Source organism: Chiloscyllium punctatum, chromosome 39 (assembly GCF_047496795.1).
Source record: "Chiloscyllium punctatum isolate Juve2018m chromosome 39, sChiPun1.3, whole genome shotgun sequence".
NCBI classification, from domain to species: domain Eukaryota; kingdom Metazoa; phylum Chordata; class Chondrichthyes; order Orectolobiformes; family Hemiscylliidae; genus Chiloscyllium; species Chiloscyllium punctatum.
The window spans coordinates 63,157,916-63,184,072 of record NC_092777.1 but is presented as its reverse complement, the minus strand read 5'-3'; the positions used below and the strand labels follow the sequence as shown (position 1 = coordinate 63,184,072).

The window sequence follows — 26,157 nt, the reverse complement described above, 5'->3', positions numbered from 1 at the left end:
TAGCCCAAACTAGTCCAATGCCTTTACAGGGGGACAGGCTACGTGGTGTTTGTTTAGTATAAGTCTAGTTTTTTTTTTGTAGTCATAAAATTCAATGCAAACAAAAGACTTTACACTTATATCCACTTTCTGAAACCTCCATGACATCCCAAAGATATTTCATAACCTGTAATGTGCTCTCTGGAAGGGTTCTATGCAAATACACAACCATGTGATAATGACCAGATAATATACTGATGTTGTTTGAGAGTTAACTCTTGACCAAGACTCAGGAGGAGGTTCCTTGCTCTTCATGCAATGGAATCTTTTGCATCACCCAACTGTGTGTAGACCTGCTCTTGGTCCATTATCTCATCTGAAAGGCAGCACATTTGACAACACAGCACTCCCATGGTACCACTTATGTTTTGTTGTTTAGTTTCTGGAGTAGTACTGTGTATGATTCTCTATCCCAGGAGTGATTGTCATAATTACACATGAAGTGGATGTAGCCAAGAGGAGCCACAAATATGGCTGCTGTGAAATATCGTGTTATCCTGGTTAAGCACAACTGAAGACACATGTTACCTGAACTGATACTGACATTGAGCACTAACAAGGAAACTCAAATCTGAATCACTTCCTCTTGATTACCCAGATATATCAATTTTTTTATTAATTAAATCTTTATGAATTAAAACTGAGATACAATTACTTCTTAAAGCACATTTATATCTCTCATCATGCCTTTATACAAAATGTTACATCATCTTTGATTTTGGTATATTTTAAAATTAACTCACAGTATAGTTTTGTAAGTGCAAGCCTGCAAAGAAAAATCAATGAGTGAAATTGTTTTGTAAGAGGTGAGAAACCTTTGGCGTGTTCAATTGAGATATTCAAGAGGGCGTTTGATGTTTCTATTTTAAAAATTAATGTTCAGTGTTATAGGGAAAAACCAGGAAATTGAGTTAAATACTGAGAGATCGTGTGCATGGCTGAATGGCTTCCCTCTGTCCCATAACGTTGTGTGATTCTGTAAGGTGGTATCTTCAGATTAAGAGGGATTTCACTTGATTTGGTGATTCTAGGTGTGTTTGTGGATCTGCCCTTGGGCTAATGAATGAAAGTATGTGGGATTTAAATGTGTATTCTTTTTAATGGCTGATGTTATGTTGATTCATGTGTACTAAAGTATATTGAATAAGTATTCGCCAGAAGATTTTTATTTTATTTCTGCTGGTAACTTAGATTGGTTCCAATGTGGTTACACCATTTTTTGTTAATGTTCTAAACAGAACCATCCGAATTTTAAAGGACTAGAAGGTCTCTGCCAATTTCTGCAGTTTCTTCCACTACCGGATGAGATTTTAGATTTCTTTCAACCTGTTGCCGGGCAGATTATTCAGCTCCTTAAAGCACAGACCTGTTTACCCACAATAGAAGACAAAGGTAGGGAGATTTCTTCATGCATATATTCAGTCTGTACGTTGAATTAATACCTTATTAAGATTCAAGGAGAGCTTCCCATGGAAACGGTGTGATTGAATAGTGGTTTTTAAAATTAATTTGTGCAGCTGATCCTTGTGAACTGACTGAAATGGATTAAAAATATCGCTTCATGCCACATTTGGAATAAATACACTTGAAAGATGAAAAGAGCTCGGGTACAAATAGCAATGCTGTTTTCTAGAAAATCCTTCAGAGTCGGAGCTTTTACAGCATGAAAAGAGGCCCTTCAGCCCATTGTGTTGGTGCCAGTCACCAAATATCCATCTATTCTGCTGCCATTCCAGCACTTGAGTATAGCCTTGTATACTGTACAAAGTGCTCATCAGAACGGTTCTTAAATATCTTGAGAGTTCCTGCTTCCACCACTCTTTCAGGCAGTGAATTCCAGGTACCCAGACACATTCTGGGTGAAAATATTTTGCCCTCAAATCCCCTCTAAACCTCCTGCCCCTTAACTTAAAACTGTACCCCGTGATTGTTGATACATATACTAAGGGGAAATGTTTCTCCCTATCTACCCTGTCTACGTCCCTCAGAACTTTGTGTACCTCCATCAGTTGACCTTCAGCCTTCCCTGCTCAAAGGGAAACAACTCTAGTCTATTTAGAATAAAACAAAGAACTGCAAATGATGGAAATCTGAAACAAAAGTAGAAATAACTGGAGAAATTCAGCAGGTCTGGCAGTATCCGAGGAGAGAAAACAGAGTTAACGCTTCCAGTGAGTCTGCATCAGAAATGGGTTTGTCAGAACAGTTCTGAAGAAGTGCCACTAGACTGGAAACATTGACTCTGCTTTCTCTCTGCAGATACTGCTGGACCTACTGAGTTTCACCAGCAGTTTCTGTTTTAGTCTCACTTCATAGCCGAATCACTCCGGTCCATGGAACACGGTGGTGAATCTCCTCTGCATCCCTGCAGTGTAGTCACATCCTTCCTATAGTGTGGCAACCACGAGATTATCATGAAGTCCTGCCTTCTCATGCTCACTCCCTGCCTGAGTTGTTGTGATGACTCTTGAGGTTCAATCACCACCAGCCGTCTCCCACTAATGGGAGAATAGGACTATGGGGGTCTGGGACAATGGTGACTTTGCCTATCACATGGTTACCAGACTGCACATTGTACTTCAGCTGTGGCCTAACTGATGTTCTGTACAGCTCCGTTATAATTTGTTCACTCTTGTATTCAATACCCTGATTAACAAAGGGAAGCATCCCATTGCTGCTTTAACCACCTTCATCCTCCTGCCTTTCTACTTTGAAGGATTTATGGATATGCAGAGCACGGTCTCTCTGATCCTCTGTCCTTCCTAGGGTCCAGCCATTATCGTGTACTCCCTTGCCTTTTTAATCTTCCCTAAATGCATCACCTCGCACTTTTCAGGATTGAATTCCATTTGTCACTGTTCAGCCTATCTGACCAGCCTGACTTGTTTAAATGTTTGATTTTAGGACTGATGGATTTGTTAATATCCTGCAAACCAGAGCACACTATCTAGGTCAAAGTTCACTTTGCAGCTAATGGAAGCCATTTCTTTTTCCAACCCTCCTCCCTCCTGTTTCCCTCCCACACTCGATAATTAGAAACTAGGAACAGCTGTAAACAGTTCTTACAGGCAAAATGAGATCCATTGTGGTTCCCTGATTTATCCATTTCTTATTGATTTAATGTTATTAATAAAGGCACTGCCTTCAATCTGAAATTAATTCCTATTGCTTAATGGGTAGATATAAAACATCACTCGTAAACCTATACAAGAGGGTTCATGACAAACATTACATGGTTTGGGGAACCAGTGACTGGCTGCTTGCCACTCTCTGTATTTATTAAGTTAACCGTGTTCTCCATTTTTGTCGTTGCAGATGGCAAGACTGAATACAGATTACCTTCTCAAACGGCGATAACACATGATGCCTTGTTACGAGAAGTGATCACCCCAGAGCTCCTTCAGAAACACCTGAATCTGGCTTACCTGAACCCAGTTCTTCAGTCTGCACTCAACCCTGCCCTGGTCTCTGCCCTGGGGATACACAAACTCAGCAGTGCTGATATTATTGCAATCACCAAAGCCATTGCAAAGGAACTTACACAGACTAACTCTGCTTTCGATGGTAATAAACCTGTCCTTTTTATTAGTTGCACTGTATTTTCACAAGTTACTCAGAAGTTGTAGCTCCAAAACAATAGTGCATTGTACTATATTCAATATCAACTAGCAAATCACAGCGTGGTAGCGAATTACTGACATTTTCAGGCTGCCTTCAATTTGCTGAGATACTTTGCGGCATGCACCTCAGTTACTTTTCCATGCTTCCACAGACACATTGCAACGGATCTGCGGTCAAAGGTGTATGTCTGGAGGGAATGCCAGGCCAGCACCTTTGTCTTCTAGAGAAAAAAAAATTCACTGAAATAAATGTGGAACGTAAAGCTAAGTTCTGTAATGCTGGCATGACACCGTTAATTGTTGTGTAAGAAAAACCCAACTGGTCCATTAATGTCTATTTGGAGAAGGATGTCTACTGCCCTTACCAGCCCTGGCCTCTATGTGACTCTAGGTTATCAGCAATGTAGTTGACTCTTAATTGTCCTCTGAGCTGAAGGGCAGTTAGGGATGCGGTACAGATGCTGGCCTTGCCACTAGCCCCCAGTGAATGATTAAAGAAAAATGTGGAATCTTTATCAGCTTTGATGATCCTGGATGTGCTGAACTCTTTTGTCACTGATTTGAGGAAATTCTGTTACTGACCACAAATATTATGATGATTCTATAGTTTTATAACTTGTGGAAATTTGTACTTTTTACATAAATTGCCAGTTACTTTTAAAAAAAACATAAAGTACTTGGATACAAGGGTTTCTCTGTGGACTTGACTGGATAGTTTACCATGGTTATTGTGTTTAATTAGCTCATTCACATAAGCTGTACAAATCTAATGAAACAAGTCTCGTAACCTCTTGCCATTGTGAAAAGCCAAGACCCAAGTGCAGGCCACCAGCAAGTTTTCACATTTAGGAAGTAAAGTTCAGAAAATTTAAATGTGTCGAACTTATGGCTATTTTTTGAGGAAAATAAATTTCATTGGGGAACCTAAGAAGCTCCTTAGCTTCAAGGTTCTGTAAAATTCAAAGAGGAAGAATTAAGAAGTTTAGAAGTAGCTTGGTTATATAAAGTTGCTGTTTTCCTCTTCCATGATGTGGGATAAATCAGGTTTTGGGAGGGTGGAAGAATGTAAATCTTGACTCTGATTTTACTTCAGATTTAAATTTTTCTTTTACAATTCAGATGATGACATGAAAAAGATTGCAAAATTGCTGGTGTGTAACTATCGCAGCCTCGATCAAGAATATGGGAATACTGAACAACTCTTGGATGATCTGAAATCAGTCCCAATCATTCCTCTTGCTGATGGAAGGATGGTGTCACTCAAAGGTCAAGCCATATTTTTCCCTCTTTACGATGAAGAGAATGAACAATTTGTAAACCGCGTGCAAGGTGAGGATGGCTTGTGTTGCTCCAAATTAAAGATCTAATGCCAAGACATGGCTTAATGGAGTATCACTTTAGAGAGCTCGGTTTTACCAAGACATTGTTCTGCTGCTGTTTGCAATTTCTCTCAATCCACTCCTGCCCATGCCATAGCAAAGGACTCCAGAGTGGTTTGATGGGATGGGTGACACCCATTAGTTAACTGTTTGATGCAGGGTACCGAGCGCAGTAAAGGGTTAATTGTTGTTCTTGTCCCCTTCCTGCTAAGCCTGAGGATCTCTGCTGTTCCACTTCAAATGGCGTCTGCTAAATGCAGAACATATTCTGTTGGCCCGGCAGTTCACACTAATGCCCTTGCCATCAGCTTAATAGCAGGCTACCTATCCTCTTAAAAGGTGGCTGAGGTGTATTTTAGAATTTATTGGCTGTCAGCCAACTTCACCTTGTGCCGAAGTGCCTCATATGGTACTATCATTGTTACAGCCCTAGAACTACCAAACTGAGGCACACCCTCCTCATTCCTGAAGAAGGGCTTATGCCCGAAACGTCGATTCTCCTGCTCCTTGGATGCTGCCTGACCTGCTGCGCTTTTCCAGCAACACATTTTTAAGCACTGATCCCCAGCATCTGCAGTCCTCACTTTCTCCTGAGGATACTAAATTCTGTTTTCCCAGGGCTGAGAGTGCATTTAAACTTGGCAACAGCTTTTAAAGTAAGGTTGAGTTGTAAGTTCAGAATCACCGATCCCTGTCTTCTCTGTAATACTGTGCATTCCTTTTGAGGTGGTCTGTAATTTAAAATTGATCTTAATCACAGCTCTCTGTTTTTCTAATTAGGTATTCAGGAGCTATATCGGGATCTAAAGACCATCCATCCCAATGTGCTTACCTGCCTTGACAATTTGGGTAACTCGCAGATTCGCAAACTTCTGGAAGGGATGGATGTTTATTATCTTAAACCAGACAAAGTCATGTTCGAGTACATTCTACCCACCTTGAAGGAGCAAAAATGGAAGGTAAATTTTTCCAATTCAACGCTGTCACATTTAGTGCAGAAGTGTCTGCTGTGCGAGTCATATTTTCATCACTGAATGAAGAACCTTGAATCCATACAGTGTGGAAGCAGGCCATTTGGCCCATCAAGTCCACACCAACCCTCTGAAGAGCATCCCACTAAAACACCCACCATCCTGTAACCTCGCATTCCCCATGGCTAACCCACCTCGCCTGCACATCCCTGGACACTATAGGCTATTTAGCATGGCCAATCCAGCTAACCTACACATCTTTCGACTCTGGGAGGAAACCAGAGCACCTGGAGCAAACCCACGCAGACACAGAGAGAAAGTGCAAACCCCACACAAATAGTCGCCCGAGGTTGGAATCGAACCCGGGTTCCTGGTGCTGTGAGGCAGCAATGCTAACCATTGTCTTCTGCTCTACTATGAGCTGAGTCCTTGGCATTTCTTGTGAAGCTGAAAAATCCTGTTAACACACTACGTATTGTGTTTGACTCTAAGATATGATTCTGATTACATATTGTCTCATACCAAGGCTGCCTAATTTCACCTCTGTGATATGACCCAAGTCTTCCCTGTCTTGGTGCACCTACATCCAGATTTTTGATACCTCTGGACCTGGCTTTTCAATTACAGCCATGGCCTGCCTCACCTCCCAGAAACTCAAACTCCACAAAAGCTTTTGATGCCTGTATCCAAACCTTGTTGACCTATTTTGGCTCCCTAAGCAACATCTCAATTTTAAAATAACCTTATTTCACATCAATCTATGATCTCACCCCTCCCTATATCTGTAACCTTCCGATAACTCTGCTCCTCCAGTTCTGGTCTTTTGAGTAACTCCTGAGTTTGGTCACATTGGTGGTCATTGTTTTGGATTTCCTTTCTAAGCTCTTTGTGAAGCAATTAATTATTACCTGAAAGGTGCTGCTAAGTATGTTGTTTTAATATTCTTGGAAACAAACTAAATCATGAAAGTAATTTAGTTTGACAGTAATTTTGATGTAATTTTGACAGTAATTTGGATGATTGATCATAGGGGCCTGAGGGATGTTTTCACACAGTGTATATCTTTACTGAAATGGGGTGAATGTCGTTTTGGTGTTATTGGCCCCAAAATCTGATGTTGGTTTTAACCTCCAGATTGTTCACGTTATGTATTTTTTTTCTCCTCCCCTCTTTATCATTGACTTTTTCAGGAGAAGTCTCAAGGTGTTGTGGTCAGCTACAGCATCTTCCTCAAAATGCACTGTCAGGATAATGAGCTACAGCAGTTTAGACCCTACATTCCAGTGCTTACCAACAAGGGATTTGTCTGTCCAGCACACGTTAATGTCAACTTTACATGTAACTACAAGAATGCCATTAATTTACCGGTGGACCTTCCAGGTAAAAACAAACTTGGGAAGGTGTGAATGGGGACAATAAATAGATATCAGATACTGGGATGTGTTACAGCAAATAAGTGCCATTACGCAAGGTTGATTCTGAACTGTCAGATAGAATAATAAAATTAATTCTGTATTCAGTGTTGGTTAACAGTGAATTTGACTTGTTAGGCTTAGCGCTGAGTACGTTATAAATGAATCTTTCATATAATCGATGCATTTCTGTCTCCCTTGTGGTCCGTTTGCTGCCTCTAGTCTGTCTAGAGGGGACAGGCAGGTGACTTATGAAGTGGCTGTATGCTAGCAGCAGAGAGGTGGAATTGCTTTCTCTCCTTTTCCCAGCATGAAGAGGTGCTTGGTGCCTCCTTGTGGTCAGTATCTGACAATGCTGCTACAAAACCAGCCCAGCTCATTGGGGATTGCAATGGAATTCCAATTGGGCACAAATCTCTTGAGACATTATTTAACATTAAACAAAATCTGTACAGTGTGAGGGGTGGTGACAAGTTGACATAAAACTCTTATGTTTCTGCAATGTGTTGTAATTATATTTTTGCATGTTCAGGTGTTGACTGGGTACTGTTGGACTCATGCTACCTGCGGACAGATAATGATTCTGAAGGATGGAGGATGTATTTCAGTTCCCTTGGTGTTCAGGATTTGTTTGTTTTTCAAAAGAAAAAACGTACCTTTACAAAACAGGAACTGGTTAGTTAAACTTATTATTAATCTTATTTTAATTGTGCTATGTACCCAAACTTGACAGAGTTTACACACAGTGTGTATTTACAGAAACAGGTTGTTCAGCCCATTTGATCTGTGACAATGTTTGAGCTCCACACAAACCACTTCCCTTCATCCCACCCAGTCCATTTTGACTGTTCCTGCTGTTGTTTGTGAGTCGCTACCCCTTTGCAATCTTCGTCAGCTCTTCCTTGATGACTGAGTAGGTAAAGCTGTATCCTGGTGATATATTGACTGGTTTGTCCCAGTCGGGAGTGCGGGGCTGGAAAAGCACAGCAGGTCAGTCAGCATCCGAGGAGCAGGAGACTCGACTTGAATTTTATCTGACATCCTGATGAAGGGCTTATACCCGAAACGTTGATTCTCCTGCTCCTCGGATGCTGCCTGACCTGCTGTGCTTTTCCAGCACCACTCTCTCAACTCTGATCTCCAGCATCTGCAGTCCTCATTTTCTCCTGGTTGGTCCCAGTCCTGGCCCCTGAACTGTAGCACTGACAGGCAAGGGGCCTGAGTATTGCTACAATGAAGAGCTGGGAAAGTGGATTCTTATCAGCAATGTAGGCTAAAGTTGCGTTATATTGATGGATTTTAAAAATTTCCAGCTTAAGTAATTTTTCTTTTACGTGTTTGTAGGTATCTAGCCCATGGGCACAAATCTGTGAATTGTGGCCCAGCACAGCAGATAATACATATATTGTAGAAGATTATGTCTGTGAAGAGCTTCACACCCTCTTGACTACAGAGGTTCTGTCTGATCAAATGAAATTCCAACAAAGGATTAACCTGCTCAAACTTTTTGACAGAAACTGGGACTCTGGGTAAGTTAACTGTGTGTGATTTGCCTGATATTTAAATCAAACTTCGATTTCTTTTTAAAATTGACTTCTTTCCTCCTCCCCCCATTGCTTGCTTCTTCCTTTCTCCTCTTTTTCTCTTCCTCCTTTTATCCCACCCAAGGTTGTAGGACGTTGAGCAAACAACAGGTTCTGAGGAAGGGTCACTGGACTCACAACATTAACTTTGATTTCTGTCCATAGATGCTGCCAGACCTGCTGAGCATTTCCAGCAATTTCTGTTTTTGTCTCTGCTGTCTTTCCGTTTCTAACCTGTTTCCTGGAGAAGGGGTGGTGTGAAATGCCAAGTCAAATTGTGTCACCCTTCTTTGGGAATTCCTTCTCCTCAATGCCTAGCTGGAGCCAGTCATTATAGAGTCACAAGGATAACACACTCTGCTCCTCCTGCTGCTGTGAACATTCTGTGCTAACCCACTGAGGACTGGAGTTACATTTCTATGCCAAAATCAGAAATTATTTGTGCATTAACTCAGGCAATACATCATTGCATTGAGCCTGAGGCCCTGAAACAGGCAGTAGACTTTGTTCTGCTCCTTTTAACCCCATCAAACCTTCTCTTTTTTTCCCTCATGCAGTGATCTCACTTCCCCGTAAGTACATTGAAAATATTTGCCTCATCTGTTCATGTAACAAGTTCCACTTAGTATGAATCAAGTTGATGAATAAGAACATTCATCGCGATTATGTATATTGAGGGTAGTGGGAGTTTCTCATCTGTTATCACTGTTATCCTATGAAGTCTCTGTTTTCTTCCTTATGTTTTCATGGAAGTTCTAATGAACAGTCAGGCTGTTGTATAAGGCTTAAGAGAGGAATAAGAATCTCTTTTCTACAGTGGGCGGCACAGTGGTTAGCACTGCTGCCTCACAGAGCCAGCAGACCCAGGTTCAATTCCCGCCTCAAGCGACTAACTGTGTGGAGTTTGCACATTCTCCCTGTGTCTGCGTGGGTTTCCTCCAGGTGCTCCGATTTCCTCCCACAGTACAAAAATGTGCAGGTTAGGTGAATTGACCATGCCAAATTGTCCGAAGTTTGTTGTGTAGGGGTAAATGTAGGAGAATGGGTCTGGGTGGGTTACGGGTCGGTGTGGACTTGTTGGGCTGAAGGGCCTGTTTCCACACTAATCTAATCTAAATGTAATTCCTACTGGGGAGGAACGTGTCTGGCTTCCACAGTGAACTATTTTCAATATTCTCAAAGTTAACTTCTGTTAATTCTCTATTGCAGTTGCAGGTTGTCTCAGTACTGCACAGCTAGACTCTTGAACAGCCAGGATAAAATCCTAAAGAACGAAATTCATTCTTCTTTTGCAATGTATCTTGCAACTCTGTCATGGTTACCCACCGACAGTCCAGCTGAGGATGGCGCAGGATTTTGTACAGCATATCTACGTCCTAGTGAGGTGTACCTGAGATCAAACAATTTAATGGAATTATTAGCCAACCGCGTCAGCTATGTATCTTGCGATCTTCTTGAAAAGAGCACATTTGCTGCTTTTACTGGTAAGTGCAAATGAAAAACCTTTGACTAACCATGTAGAATCTTTGAAAAGGGGTTGTGGTCAGCCTTTTCTGATTGATTAGTGTGTAACTGATGGGTGCAAATTAAAAGCTATCAACCACTTGTGTTAGATGACGTTCAGCTGGGGGTATTAGCAGAAACTCATCCAAGATTCAAGTCCCTGATCAGTGTTCAGTATTCTTGTTGGAAAGTACACTTTTGTGTTAACGGTGAGCATAGTTGGGCGATTAGCATTTCCAACCAATTCCATGAGTTGGCCTCTCCCAAAACCCAGCATGTTTAAGACTGGTAAAATGGGAATAGTGGGGTTAAGTGAATGGAATTCCTTAATTGATATAGCAACGGGACTATATCTGCTGTCACTTTTCCCCTTGTAATGAAAGTCCCAGTCAAAACCATCCCAAATTTCTAGTAGAGTAATATTCATCAGCATAGTCTGACCATCTTTTTAAATGTGCAGTTAACTAAGCTCACTGCATACGCATCCAACCTGAAAGCACCCTTAAAATAACAATGCACCTATTGGGAACTGTGGTAATCTGTCTACTATTGATACTCTGTTGGTGATATGGTAATGTTACTAGACTAGTCTGGTATCTAATCTGGGAACGTTGCTTTAAAAACCCGTCATGACAGCCAGTCGCTTTTAAAATCAGTTAAAGATCTGGAATGTAAAGCCAAATCTCTGATGGTGACAGCGACAGCCACGGTACATTATTGTTAAACTGTTCAGGGAAGGAAGTCTTCTGCCTTCATCTAGTTGGGTTTCCATGTGATTCGCAGCAATGTGGTTGCCTGTCTATAGCCCTCTGAAATGGCACTAGCAAACCACTCAATTCAGTCGAAGATGTGCAACGAATGTTGAACTTGCCAAAAACACCTACATCCCATGGGGAGGAAAAATATAAGAAAAGGATGTGTGATGTAAGTGGTTAGTGTAAAGCTTCGGCAATGCAGTGATTTACTGGGTCATTGGTATGATTCTAGTATTGGCGAGTGTTCATGTTTGTCGGTCAGATTACAGTCATTCGGTCTTTTCAAATAGTACAACATCCATATGTCTGTGGTTCTTTCTCATACTGACAAACTTATCCAACTTTGATCCTTAATAAATAACCAGATGGGCCAATTCAGCAAATTATTGCTAATAACTTGGCCTATATTTCTTGAAGAATCAGCAAACAGTATCTGAATTTCAGATTTTGTCTTTTCTGACCTGCAGGATAGAATCTAACATCATTTCTGTTTCAATGGAGCAGCGTTCATTATGTTGTCTAACCTAATCCATACTTTACAAAGGCAAACATGTTGTGGATGCTGCAAATCAAATAAAAACAGAAAATGATAGAAACATTCTTCAGTTTTGGTGACATTTGTAGTGAGAAAAACTAGAGTTAATGTTTCAGATCTGTGAACTGAAATGTCAACTCTTTCTCTCTCAACAGGACACATGCAGCATTTTCTGTTTTTTTCCCCATTTTACATGACCTGTATAAATGTATTGTTATGACTAAGTGTTTTTCTTTTAAAAAGACAAGATGCTCTTCTGCTCCAATAACGCTGTCTGCCCTGTGGAGTGTCTCAATATTCTCTACTTTTCTCAGGTATTAAAACCTCCATTTCTGTGGACATGATGATCAACCACTTCAAATCGTGGTGTGTGAAGACGCCTACGAGTGGATCTGGTGATTTGGAAGGTGCAGAATTTCAGACATCAGCTGAGCACATACACAGAGTTTACGCTTACTTGGCAAGGAACTGCAGTGGGAGTCAGCTGACAGAACTGTTCAAACATTTCCCAGCCGTGTTTGTACCCAGCAGGTATCCACAACCCTACTGGTTTTCAAATGTGTGTCTTGTTAAACTACCAGGGGGATGTGGAGGTTGCTAAAATGTTGGCATTCTGAGAGCCTTTTGTTCAGATTAAGCTTCTGTTGCTATCTTTAATTTTCACATTGCACTGAATTCCAGTTTGGATTTTGCTTGTCTTCTTCCAGTCACTTGGCCACAACTGGAAATATCCATGATGACCCGCAAAGGTTACTCCATGTTAGAGGAGATTACAGCTGTGTGTGTGTGTGTGTGTGTGTGTGTGTGTGTGTGTGTGTGTGTGTGTGTGTGTGTGTGTGTGTGTGTGTGTGTGCGCACGCCCGTATATGTGCACTCGCTTGCGGTCGGGGGGATGCTGTTGAAGGTGCTGTCTTTCAGATACGATGTTGATTCAAAATCCCACTAATTCTCAGCTACGTGTAAAAGATCCCATTTCATTATTTGGAGGAAGTTCTTCATGTTATGGGCAATAGTTGTCTCTCGGCAAAAATAAATTGTTGGAAGATTATCTCCTCACTAAGCAGGTGAAAACTTGCTGTGTACATATTGGTGGGTGCATTTTGAAATTGGCTGTGCAATTTGGAGTAAATAGTCAACTTTCTTTTGAAGCACTGAACCGATTTGTTCTGGAAATTTCTACCATTTGAAGGATGTATTTTGGAGTGATCCAACTAGAATGTTCCAACGATATAAATATCAAATTCAGGACACAAATGGACCTCATCTGCTTGCACCTTTCTACCATCAATGGGACGATATGAGAGATCTATTTCAGAAGGTATGTCTAAAACCATGCATGACAATTTATGTTCACTGCCTTTTCTAAACTTTTTATGGCCAAGGAATTTGAGTATGTAAATTATTGTGTGTGTGGTTGGCGGGGGGGGGAGGTGATGGAGTGTTTAGGACCAAGCCACGGTGAGGAATGAAGCTGTTTATCTTAGGCTTCAGGCTTATTACTCTTTTTTTTAATATTTGTGGGATGCAGCGTTTGCTGGGTGGGCCAACATTTGTTGCTTTTCCCTTATTGCCCTTGGGAAGATGGTAGTGAGCTGGCATCTTGAACTGCTGCAGTTCATTCAGTGTAGGTGTACCCACAATGCCATTAGGAAGGGAGATTCAGGATCTTGACTCTACGACAGTGAAGGAACAGCGATAGATTTCCAAGTCAGGATGGTGAAAGGAACTTGCAGGTGTTGGTGTTCCCATGTAACTGCCATAAAATACCAAGATGGAAGTGGTTATAGGTTTGGAAGGTGCTGTCAAAGGAGCCTTGGTGAATTTTTGCAGTGCACCTTGTGTGTAGGGCACACTGCTGCTACTGAGCATATGTGCGTATAGTGCCAAGGCCATTGTTGGAATATTGCGTGCAATTCTGGTCTCCTTCCTGTCGGAAAGATGTTGTGAAACTTGAAAGGGTTCAGAAAAGATTTACAAGGATGTTGCCATAGTTGGAGGATCTGAGTTACAGGGAGACGCTGAACAGGCTGGGGCTGTTTTCCCTGGAGCGTCAGAGGCTGAGGGGTGACCTTATAGAGGTTTACAAAATTGTGAGGGGCATGGATAGGATAAATAGGCAAAGTCTTTTCCCTGGGGTGGTGGAGTCCAGAAGTAGAGGGCATAGGTTTAGGGTGAGAGGGGAAAGATACAAAAGAGACCAAAGGGACAACTTTTTCACACAGAGGGTGGTATGTGTATGGAATGAGCTGCCAGAGGAAGTGGTGGAGGCTGGTACAATTGCAATATTTAAAAGGATGGGTATATGGATGGGTATATGAATATGAAGGGTTTGGAGGGACATGGGCCGGGTGCTGGCAGGTGGGACTAGATTGGGTTGGGATATCTGGTCGGCATGGACGAGTTGGACCAAAGGGTCTGTTTCTATGCTGTACATCTCTATGACACCTTCCCACTACCACAATGCCTGGGAAAGTCCACTGGATCATGTGCCTCAGAGGCTCTTCAGTGGTCACCTGGTGGGTGGATGTTCCATTGTGGTCAATGCCTAGACAGTGAAGCCCTACCAGCCAAAAAACAGCAAGCATTCTGAAACAGACAGAGAGCACTGGAAAAGCTCAGCAGCTCTGACAGCAATCAGTGTTGGGAGAAACCGAGTTAAGATTTTGACTCCACTGACCCTTCTTCAGAACTCACACTGTTTCTCTCTCCACAGATGCTGTCGGACCTGCTGAGTTTTCTCAGATTCTGTCACGTTTGTTTCAGATTTCTACCATCTGCGGTATTCTGCCTTTGTCAGAGGCTAAGCAGTCACTTTGTCAGACTCAGCATCTGTGGCTGATGGTGGAGAAGCAAGCTAAAGATCACAAAGCACAAGAGAGTAGAAGTCCCCTCTGAAGGGGCAGATAACAGGAGGAGGCTTGTGGGGACAGGCGTGTTTGGAAACATTGACAGGGGAGATGCTTTGAACTGACACTCCACCCCTATCACCCAAATGCGGGGCAGATCAATTCCACCACCCTTGCCCCTCAACCCAGCAGACATACCCCTCTGTTTTACCAGTCAGGATGGCTGCCTTACCTGCTAACTACAGAGTTCATTCTGACAGTGATGCAGAGATGTCCTGAAGTTGTTTCTTAACTGAGTACTCAAGAGCCTCAAAGTTGAGGTAAAAGAGCATAATTCCCCTAAAGGTGGGCGGCACGGTGGCACAGTGGTTAGCACTGCTGTCTCACAGCGCCTGAGACCCGGGTTCAATTCCCGCCTCAGGCGACTGACTGTGTGGAGTTTGCACGTTCTCCCCGTGTCTGCGTGGGTTTCCTCCGGGTGCTCCGGTTTCCTCCCACAGTCCAAAGATGTGCAGGTCAGGTGAATTGGCCATGCTAAATTGCCCGTAGTGTTAGGTAAGGGGTAGATGTAGATGTAGATGTAGGGGTAGGGGTATGGGTGGGTTACGCTTCGGCGGGGCGGTGTGGACTTGTTGGGCCGAAGGGCCTGTTTCCACACTGTAAGTAATCTAATCTAATCTAATCTAATCTAAGGTGTCAATCTCCCAGGCACCAATCTGCCTGACTATCTGCCCCTTGTGTCACCCTCCCTAGCTGGGACATATCATCCATTTCTTCTATCAACCTCTCTCTTGACAGATGTTGCCCATCTCACCGAGTGGTTCCAGTATACACTAATTTCATTTCAGATTTCCATTTGCAGTCATTTAGTTTTGGACTATTTCACATTGTATTTGTATGCCACGCCAGCAGAGCCACATTTAATGCTGATCCCTACTTGTCCTGAGAAAGCAATGGCTTGTTAAATGTAGGTAGCTCAGACTGGATGGAGATCTGAGGCTCCTTTCCTGACTTTTTAATGACAATCTAGCAGTTACTATCTCACAAAATCATTTTATGCTACAAGAACTCATGACCATCTAATTTCAAAATCATTGTTTCCAACCCCCAATTCTCCCACCAATCGATCTCCAAACCAGGGCTCCTCACTCAAATGTTCCTGCTCCCAGATCTGACTCTTTACAACCCACACTCACAGCACCTGTCCCACTGACCTTTACCCTCTGTGATCCAGCTCTTTCCGATGACATGTCCTGATCTTTCTCTATTCATTTTCTACTCTACCTGATTCAGGGGCGGAGATGGTATGGGAGTATTGTACTACTGGGTTGGTAATAGAGACACCCAGGTAACACTCTGAGGACCTGGTTTGAATCCCTGCATGGGGAGCTGGTGGAATTTGGAATTTGAGTCTGAAATTAAAAGTCTACTATGTTCTTTAGGGAAGAAAACCCACTGTTTTTATCCACATGTGACACTAGATGCACAGCAATGTGGCCTCTGAAATGGCCTTGCAAGGCACTCTGTTGTGTAAAACTGGACAGGCCACCTGACACTGACCTTGGCACCAGAAAAGACAATAGCAGAAACAGCCCTGTCAATCCTGTGAAGTCCTCCTCACTAACATCTGGGGGCTAGTGCCAATACTGGGAGAGCTGTCAAACAACAGTCTGACATAGTCACACTTGTGGAATCATACCTGACAATGTCCCAGACACCCACCATCACCATCCCTGGAAATGTCCTGTCCCACTGGCAGGACAGGCTCAGCAGAGGTGATGGCACAATGGGATACAGTTGGGAGGGAGGTGCCCGAGGAGTCTTCAACATTGACTCCGGACCACGCAGAGTCTCATTGCTTCAAGTTAATTATGGACAAGGATACCTCCTGGTGATTACTGTTTACCATCCTCCCTTGGTTGATGACTGGGGACTCCTCTATGTTGAGCAACACTTGGAAGAAGCTCTGAGGATGGCAAGGACACAAATGTCCTCTGGGTGGGGGATTTCAATGTCCACCAACAAGAGTGGCTCAACAGCAGACAACTGATCGAGCTGGTCAGGTCCTAAAAGACATCGCTGCTAGATTGGGTCTGCAGCAGGTGGTGAGGGAACCAACAAGAGGGAAAAACGTACTTGCCCTCATCCTCAATGATTTGCCAGCTGCAGATCTGTCCATGACAATATCATTAAGAGTGACCACCGCACAGTCCTTGTAAAGACAAGATCCCACCTTCACATTGAGAATAACTTCCATCGTGTTGTGTGGCACTATCACTGTGCTACACGGGACAGACTTTAAGCAGGTTTAGCAATGCTGGGCATCCATGAGACACTGTGGGCCATCAACAGAAGCAGAATTGTACTCCAGCACAATCTGTAACCTCATGGCCAGGCATATCTCCCAATCAACCATTACCATCCAGCCAGGGGATCAACCCTGGTTCAGTGGAGAGTGCAGGAGGGCATGCCAGGAGCAGCAGCAGGTATACCTGAAGATGAGGTGTCAACCTGGCGAAGCTGTCAAACAGGACTACGTACCTGCCAAACAGCATATGTAGAAAGGATCGATCCATTCCACAATCTACACATCAAATCTCCGCCTTATAATCCTGCCACATCCAGTCATGAATGTTGGTGGACAATCAAACAATTCACCAGAGGAGGAGCCTCCACAAATATCTTCATCCTCAATGATCCCAAAGCATCAGTTAAAATAAGCACTTAAAGTCATGGAGTCATAGACATGTACAGCAAGGAAACAGACCCTTCGGTCCAACCAATCCATGCTGACCAGATATCCCAACCCAATCTAGTCCCACCTGCCAGCACCCAGCCCATATCCCTCCAAACCCTTCCTATTCATATACCCATCCAAACACCTCTTAAATGTTGGCGAGAGTCCGTATGAATGTGCCAAATTTCCTAAGCTGCCTATGGCATTGATGTGCCTTCTTGACTGTCACATCTATGTAGGAGGTCCAGGAGAGATTGTTGGTTATCACCACTCCTAGAACTTGATGCTCTCGACCCTCTCCACCTCACTCCGTTGATGTAGGTAGGGCTGTGTCCTCCTCCTTTCTTCCTGAGGTCAATGCTCAGTTCTTTTGCTGAGACTAAGAGATTGTCATCGTTGCACCTTGACACCAAGCACTCTTATCTCCTTCCTGTATTCTGACTCATTTTTGATATCCAGCCTGCAACGGTTGTGTTATCAGCAAACTTGTAGATGGCATTCATACGGAATTTGACTACACAGTCATGGGTGTTCAGGGAGTACAGTATGGGACTAAGAACACATCCTTGCAGGGTGCCAGTGTTGAGAGTTTTTTAAGATTAGATTAGATTACTTACAGTGTGGAAACAGACCCTTCGGCCCAACAAGTCCACACCGACCCGCCAAAGCGCAACCCACCCAGACCCATTCCCCTACAATTACCCCTTCACCTAACACTACCCCTTCACCTATTTAGCGTGGTCAATTCACCTGACCTGCACATTTTTGGACTGTGGGAGGAAACCGGAGCACCCGGAGGAAACCCACACAGACACGGGGAGAATGTGCAAACTCCACAGTCAGTCGCGGAAATTGAACCCGGGTCTGCTGGCGCTGTGAGGCAGCAGTGCTAACCACTGTGCTACCATGCCGCCTGTATTATTGTGGAGGAGGTGCAATTGTCTACCTTCACTGAATGCGGTCTGTGAGTCAGGCAGCTGATGATCCAGTTGCAGAGGGCAGAGCCGAGACCTTATACCCGTCATCATATTCTAAACAAAAAGACCCCACCCCAGGTTTTTCAACTGGAAGAATTGCGGGATTTATCAGCTTTTAAGAAAATTCAGGTAGAGAAATGCAGAAGAAAGAACAATGGAAAATGGTCTGTAATAAGGTGGAAGGCAAAAAAATGATCTCCGTGACAAAACATGATGAAGGCAAAAGATTAAGGGAATGATAACAGATAAGAAACATATCAGATATTTCACTGAGGTGAGGGGTACATGGCAACAGCATAACTGTTCCTTTTTCCTACTGTTAGAGAAAATGCGAGTAGTGGTTATGATCTATTTATTCATTTGTTTAAAAGAATAATGTCCCAAGTGACCATATCATAATTCACATTCCAGAGCTCTCCGCTAGAGGACCAGGAATGCCACAGTGGAGAAATGCCCAGTTGTGTGTTTCAATATGATAGCATTTTAATCTTGAGTGTATGGTACTTGTTTACATGATATTTGCTGTTGAGTCTAGATTTGTAACTTGATTTATTTATTCAATTGTCAGACTCTAGATGTTGAGAAAATACCAGCTATGAAACACTATGTGAGTCTGCTTGTGCTGATATGCAGTAAGGTATCGTTTCCCAGCAGTGATATCCTACAGGATGTGTCTGTGATTTATGCGGTTCTAGGTAAGTTTTTTTGGGGAATCTCAAATTTTCTCTCACAGAGGAGAGATCTCACGCAACCATTAATGAAAATATTTATCATGGTTTACATCTTAAATTGTATTTTGCCTTACATTGTACTGCAATGACGACTCTAACCATTTTAGGATACGAAGGCCTGTACTTTTGCTGTCATGATGTTAGAGTTCTCCTCAGTTTCTGTGCATTTTCAAGCTGAATACATTATGCCAGTGAGTGTGCATCATCAAATATTGTTACAAGGCCAATTTACCGACATCCCTATTTCCATTCAATGTTGCACTGAGAGGTTGGAGAGGTTCTCAGTTAAGGAGGCCCTGAAGAGGCTTTAAAGAGATGTGTCAGCAGCATCAATGTGATGTACACGAGTTGTCCAGCCAACTGAGTGAATTATCTCCCAAGGAATCAGAGTTGCTATGGCAGTGTGCAACATCTTTATTACTTGGTGCTATGAATAGTGATGGTGGAGGCTCCAATTTGCTTTCCATCACTTGGCTGCTGAGAAATTTCCCTGCTCCTTGCCACCCGTCATTGGCATTTGTTGGAATGACTTGCACTTTGACACTTGACCTGTTTGGCAGTGTTATGAGCCATGCCTTGGCCATTAATTGCTGGGGTGGGACTTGAACTCAGAGCTACTGGCTCTGACGCAGGAGCACTATTGCTGTGCCACAAGACCTCCTTGGTGCTATAATGGAGCACAAATCTGACTTCACTTTTCATGGATGGCAGGGGTGGGATGCAAGAGAGAGTAAGTGACCAAGGTTGCTACTTCTACATGTGGTTCAGGGTCTCTTGCTTTGATCGTTTTGTGTATTTGCACATGTGGAGGATTAGTTGTGACAGTGATAGATATCTATATCTGAGTAGCTATTTGACTCGGATTGCCATGGATGCAGCACAATTGGATTTGGTGCCTTCAGAATGCAAAACCTTGCAAAGTAGTTATCTTTCTCTTTAAGAAGCTACCTTTAATTCAGCTACTTATGAAGAAATCTCATTGACAATCAAATACTGAAGCACTTATTGTATGTAGCAACCAAAACAAAACCCCTCAAGTAAGTTAAACCTCACAACCCAACTTTGCTCTTACCCAGTTCTGATTCCAAACAACAGTGTCTGTCTCTGCATGTCTAAGGTTCAATCCTTGTTCAATGTGGTTGCCTAGAGTTCTGCTACTGATGAATCCTGAAGTGCATTTCTGTCTTGTGAAATTATTGATGATCCTTTAGATCTGTTCATCCACAACATTGATTATACTTCTTCAGTCATTGAGTCTGTAGCTTGCCTACTTATCAGTAGCTTCCCTGTTCCTTGTTACTGCAACAACTTTCTTGCAATTAACCCCTTCACCTCAGGACATTGCTTCTTTGGGCATTTTAATTGCCCATTTTTCACAAGGCAGTAGGTTATCCAGCAGTTTCTCCCCATTCCTTTAATTTTGGGGAAACTGTTTATTCCAAGAAGAATTGTCACTAATTCTTTCAATCCCTGAAGAGTTAATGAAGTTTTAAAGTTTACAGCAGCTTTGACAGCAGCAAAGCAGTGATCTGAACAAAGCCATCTGAAGGAAGCTCTCAGCTCAGGCAAGGGGTATCTGTGTTTTAAAAACAAGGAAATAAATTTTAAGAGAGACTTTTCTGAATGGGGAGTCAGTGTAAGTCAGTGAGCACGGGACTTGGTGAAAGTTAGGACATGGGCAGTAAGCCTCACGATTACAGAGATAGGAACATAGGAGGCTGGTGACAGGGAATTGAGATAGTCAAAGAAAAGTGCAGGTGTGGAAACAGCTACCTAATATCCTCCAAGCCAATAGTCTGATTTTTTTTTTGTTTTGATCCCCCCAGCCGAGAAATGCAAGATTTATGATAATGATGACAACTGGGAGCTACAGTATCCTTATTGCCAGACACTTAAAGGTAAGGGCATTGTGTGTTTGTGAGTGTAATTTTCTCCACAGATGCTTCTGGAGCTGTTAAGTAGTTCCAGAATTTTCTGTTCTTATTGTTATATAATGTGATATGCTTGAACCAAATATGTTTAGGGAGAGCACATCTCTCAATACAGATAAGGTTATGTTAACCCCACTGGACAGCTTTTGCTGAGTAAGCTTGCCATGGAACCACAATTCTCATTGCAGTACAATTGGATTTGGTACCTACAGAATGCAAAACCTTGCAAGGGAGTTATCTGTCCTTTTAAGAGCTTCCTTTAATTCAGATACTTATTAAGAAATCCCTCTGTCACTATAGGATACCAATAAAGGCCTTACATTCTACCACTCGGTGGAATATTTGGGAATTATTGAATGTTGACCCCCATAACCTTAGTTATTTTATTTTTTACTGCAGTGTCTATATGAGTATCATTGAAACTTATGTTCTTTTTTTCTAATAAATACTTTCTTAGTTAAAAATCACACAACACCAGGGTTACAGTCCAACAAGTTAATTTGGAAGCACTAGCTTTTGCAGCACTGCTCCACAACCACCTGATGGGGGAGCAGTGCTCTGAAAGCTCGTGCTTCCAAATAAACCTGTTGGACTATAACCTGGTGTTGTGTGATTTTTAATTTTGTACACCCCAGTTCAACACCGGTATCTCCAAATCATGACTTATTTTCTTGTCTCTGTAACTAGGAATGTTAAAGGATGAGAAAGTCTTTCCAGCCAAGGATAATCGTTGGGTGTCTCTGGCCAGCTCCCCTATGATACCAGACAATAAGCAACTGGAGCGAATTTTTAAAGCACATTCTCTGTGTTTGCTCAATCTGCCTGCAGCGGAGAGGAATCTGCCAAACTCCAAGACCAAAAGAAAGCAAGGTAACACTGTTAACACTGTTGTATGTCCATCTTTGCTGCCTAGATTTGTGAAGCTTTCCTGGTCGGCCTATGGAAGCAGAAATAATAAAGAGGCATGTGGGGAATGTTCAAAGAGCAGTGATGGCTAGGAGTGACCCAGTAGGTGCTGTGGAATATGTCATTTCATACAGTGTTGTTATGCTTTACACAAAGGGACTTTAGAAAGTAGTAATTTTGTGAAACTTTGCTAAATGATGCTGCCTAAGGCACTGTCTGTACAGTTTTGTGATTAGATTACTTACAGTATGGAAACAGGCCCTTCGGCCCAACAAGTCCACACCGACCCTCCGAAGAGCAACCCACCCAGACCCATTCCCCTACATTTACCCCTTCACCTAACACCACGGGCAATTTAGCATGACCAATTCAGCTAACCTGCTCATCTTCGGACTGTGGGAGGAAACCGGAGCACCCGGAGGAAACCCACGCAGACACGGGGAGAATGTGCAAACTCCACACAGAGAGTCGCCTGAGGCGGGAATTGAACCCGGGCCTCTGATGCTGTGAGGCAGCAGTGCTAACCACTGTGCCACCGTGCCACCCACCCACCCATTCTCTGTTGGTGGGGTCTAACTGTAGGTAGCGAAAGTGGCGGAAGTACCACCCATCCATTCTCCTACCCTGATACCTGATATTGCTTCTTCAAGGTGGTTGGTATTTGCCTTTTTGTTTCTGGTATCTGCAGATGTGAAAACAAAACCATTAAAATTTCTAGTCAGAATCATATTAAATGTGGGAAATATGTGTCAATAAAATGAGTTTAAAAAGTCTTGGATGGTAAAAGAAGTCCAGGCAAAAGTGTTCTAAACAAGACAAGAGCTTTGTGAGGTTTTATTGAACATTGAGTTTACTGGTTCATTTTCTTGATCTGAGACTGGTTCAATGCTTACCATTGGGGAGACAGGATGCCAACTTGTGAAACATTTCAGAGAATATCTCTGCGACAGGACATCTACTTCAAACCCACGGACTCCCCCAGCTACCTGGACTACACCCCCCCCCACTATAAAAATGCTATCCCTTATTCCCAATTCCTCCGCCTTTGCCGCATCTGCTCCCAGGAGGACCAAATAGACTCCTACTTCAAGGACCATAATTTCCCCTCCCATGTAGTCAACAATGCCCTCCAGGAGAATCTCCTCCACTTCCCACCCCTCCATCCTTGAATCCTACCCCTCCAACAGCAACAAGGACAGAACCCCCAGTTCTCGCTTTCCACCCACCAACCTCTGGATATATGGAGTTATCGTCCGCCACTTCTGCTACCTACAGTTAGACCCCACCAACAGAGATATATTTCCCTTCCCACCCCTTTCAGCATTCTGCAGAGACCCATTCCCTCTGCGACTCCCTCATTTGGTCCATGCCCCCTACCAACCCACCCTCCACTCTAAGCACCTTCCCTAAAATGGTGACCCCCCCACCTCCATCCAAGGCCTCAAAGGATCCTTCCACATCTGGCAGAGATCTTCCTGCACCTCCAAACACCTCATCTCCTGCATCTGTTGCTCTCGATGTGGTCTCCTCTACACTGGGGAGACAGGACGCCAACTTGTAGAACATTACAACTCCCCCTCCCACTCCACCAAGGACATGCAAGTTCTGGGCCTCCTCCACTGCCAAATCCTAGCCACCCGATGCCTCGAGGAAGAACACCTCATCTTCTGCCTTGGTACCATCCAACTATATGGGATCAAAGTTGATTTCACCAGTTTCCTCATCTCCCCTCCCGCCCCCGCCTTATCCCAGATCCAGCCCTCCAACTCGGCACCGCCCTCTTGAACAGTCTTACCTGTCCATCTCCCATCCCACCTCTCCGCTCCCGCCTTCATCCATGAATCACATTCCTAGCTACCATCCTCTCAGCCCCACCCCCTCCCATTTATCTCTCAGCCACCTTGCCCCCCCCCCCCCCCCCCACATTCCTGATGAAGAGCTTATGCTCGAAACATCAACTCTCCTGCTCCTCGGATGCTGCCTGACCTGCTGTGCTTTTCCAGCACCACTCTTTTTGACTCTGATCTCCAGCATCTGCAGTCCTCACTTTCTCCTCAATGCTTGCCAGGCCTTTTATGTATTATACATAGAGTCATAGAGATATACAGCATGGAAACAGACCCTGAGAAACTGACAATGAGCTACTATGCTGCCCTCATTACCTCAGTTCTAAAGGGTCATAACTCTGAGGCTGTGACCTTGGGTCCTATGAGTGAAACAAGTTCTCCATATCTACTCTATCCAGGCCTCTCATTATTCTGGAGGTTTTGATGAAACTCTCCCTCATCCTTCTAAACTCAACACCTCAACTGCTCCTTCATTCCTGGATCTTTCTTGTAAACTCCCTCTGGACCCCCCCACCCCCCCCCCCCCCACCCCCCAACAGAGCCAGCACATCCTTCCTATGTACGGAGCACAAAACTGCTCACAATATTCCAAACGCAGTTTGACCAGAGCTTGAAACAGTAAATCCCTCATCTTGTATTCTAGCCCTCTTGAAATGAATGCTAACACTGCATTTGCCTTTTTAACTGCCAACTGAACCTGCATGTTAACCGTAAGGGGTCAGGAATCTTATCAAAGGCATAGCTGATCAGGGTAAAGAATGAGTTTATAGAGGGTTTACATGCTAAAATGTGGCACAATTAGTTTGAATCTATAAATGTTATTGTAGGGAAAAAATGTATCTAATTTACCCAATGAGTAAATGTGTTGCCTGATGTGTCAGAACTCACATAGGATACAATATAGGCGAAAGTGGGTACTGCAGATGCTGGAGATTAGAGTCAAGAGTGTGGTGCTAGAAACGACAGCATCAAGGAGCAGGAAAATCGATGTTTTGGGCAAAAGCCCTTCAGCAATGTTAGTATTCATTTCAAGAAGGCTAGAATACAAGAGTAGGGATGTACTACTAATGCTGTATAAAGGTCTGGTTCAAACTGCATTTGGAATATTGTGAGCAGTTTTGGGCTCCGTATGTAGGAAGGATGTGCTGGCTCTGGGGGGATTCCAGAGGAGGTTTACAAGAAAGATCCCAAGAGTGAAGGGTTTTTGCCCAAAATGTCAATTCTCCTGCTGCTTGGATGCTGCCTGACTTGCTGTGCTTTTTCAGCAACACACTCTTGACTCGGATTCAACGTCAGGCCTCCTGTTTACTGAACTGGCTGATCACCATTATAGAGTCACAGTCATAGAATCATACACTGCTGACAAGGCCCTTCGGCCCATCAAGTCTGCACTGACATAACTACCACTAAAGGCATGTTAATCCTGCATTTGTCCCCATATACTTGAATGTTATGATATTACAAATGCTTGTATCAATGTTTTTTTTAAGGTTGTAAGGTTTCCAGTTTCCAATACCTTCCCAGGCAGTGCACTTCAGATTCCCACCGCCCATTGAGTGAAAACATTTTTTTTCCTAGATCCCCTCTGAATCTGCCGACCTTTACCATAAAGCGATGGCCTCTCATTGATTGACCCCTCAACCCAGGGGGAAAGGTGCTCTCTATTCATCCTGACCGTACACCTTTATAATCTTATACACTTCAATCATGTTCTTCCCTCAGCCTTCTCAGCTGTAAACAAAACAATCCAAGCCTATCTAGTATCTCCTTATAGCTCAACTTTTCCATCCAACAGCTTGGTGAACCTCCTCTGTACCCCCTCGAGTGCTATCATCTCCTTCCTGTAGTGAGGTGACCAGAACTGCAGACAGTACTCCAGCGGTGGCCTAATCAATGCTCTGTACAACTCCAACATTACCTCCTTGCTCTTGTACGCCACAACTGGTGAAGACAAGTGTCCCATATGCCAACTTAAGGGATCAGTGAATTACCCCAAGATCCCTCTGTTCCTCTGAGCTACCCAGTGTCCTGTCTTTCTTTAAATACTCCCTCATATTGTTTCTTCATCCAAAGTGCATCACCTTCCAATGATCAGGGTTAAATACCATCTGCCACTACTCTGCCTATCTGACCAGCCCATCCATATCTTCCTGTAATCTACAACCATCTTCTTCACTATTAACCCCAACCAATCATGGTGTCATCTGCAAACTTGCTTAACGTTCCCCACATTTTCACCAATATCATTTATGTATATTACTAACAATAATAGAATAGAATATCCTTCATTGTCCATGGGTACTGCAATACAGGAGCACAGTGAAAAGGTTTTACAATGGCTGCCTCTAATGGTGCCATCTTAGGTACAAGTATTAAGGTACAAAT

At 43.3% G+C, this 26,157-nt stretch overlaps 1 protein-coding gene across 5 annotated transcripts in view; it reads left to right on the top strand.

Annotated features, from left to right (window-relative positions):
- Positions 1 to 26,157, top strand: part of LOC140464153 (uncharacterized) — a 145,003-nt gene that overhangs the window by 89,253 nt on the left and 29,593 nt on the right. For all 5 annotated transcript variants that reach the window (XM_072558944.1, XM_072558943.1, XM_072558945.1 and 2 more), the window contains 13 exons: positions 1,278 to 1,431; positions 3,355 to 3,603; positions 4,779 to 4,988; positions 5,819 to 5,997; positions 7,200 to 7,389; positions 7,954 to 8,096; positions 8,766 to 8,950; positions 10,214 to 10,488; positions 12,112 to 12,328; positions 12,947 to 13,115; positions 18,926 to 19,052; positions 20,915 to 20,986; positions 21,707 to 21,889. In XM_072558944.1, coding sequence (XP_072415045.1) covers positions 1,278 to 1,431; positions 3,355 to 3,603; positions 4,779 to 4,988; positions 5,819 to 5,997; positions 7,200 to 7,389; positions 7,954 to 8,096; positions 8,766 to 8,950; positions 10,214 to 10,488; positions 12,112 to 12,328; positions 12,947 to 13,115; positions 18,926 to 19,052; positions 20,915 to 20,986; positions 21,707 to 21,889 — 2,353 coding nt within the window. The remainder of the gene's footprint in view (positions 1 to 1,277; positions 1,432 to 3,354; positions 3,604 to 4,778; positions 4,989 to 5,818; positions 5,998 to 7,199; positions 7,390 to 7,953; positions 8,097 to 8,765; positions 8,951 to 10,213; positions 10,489 to 12,111; positions 12,329 to 12,946; positions 13,116 to 18,925; positions 19,053 to 20,914; positions 20,987 to 21,706; positions 21,890 to 26,157) is intronic.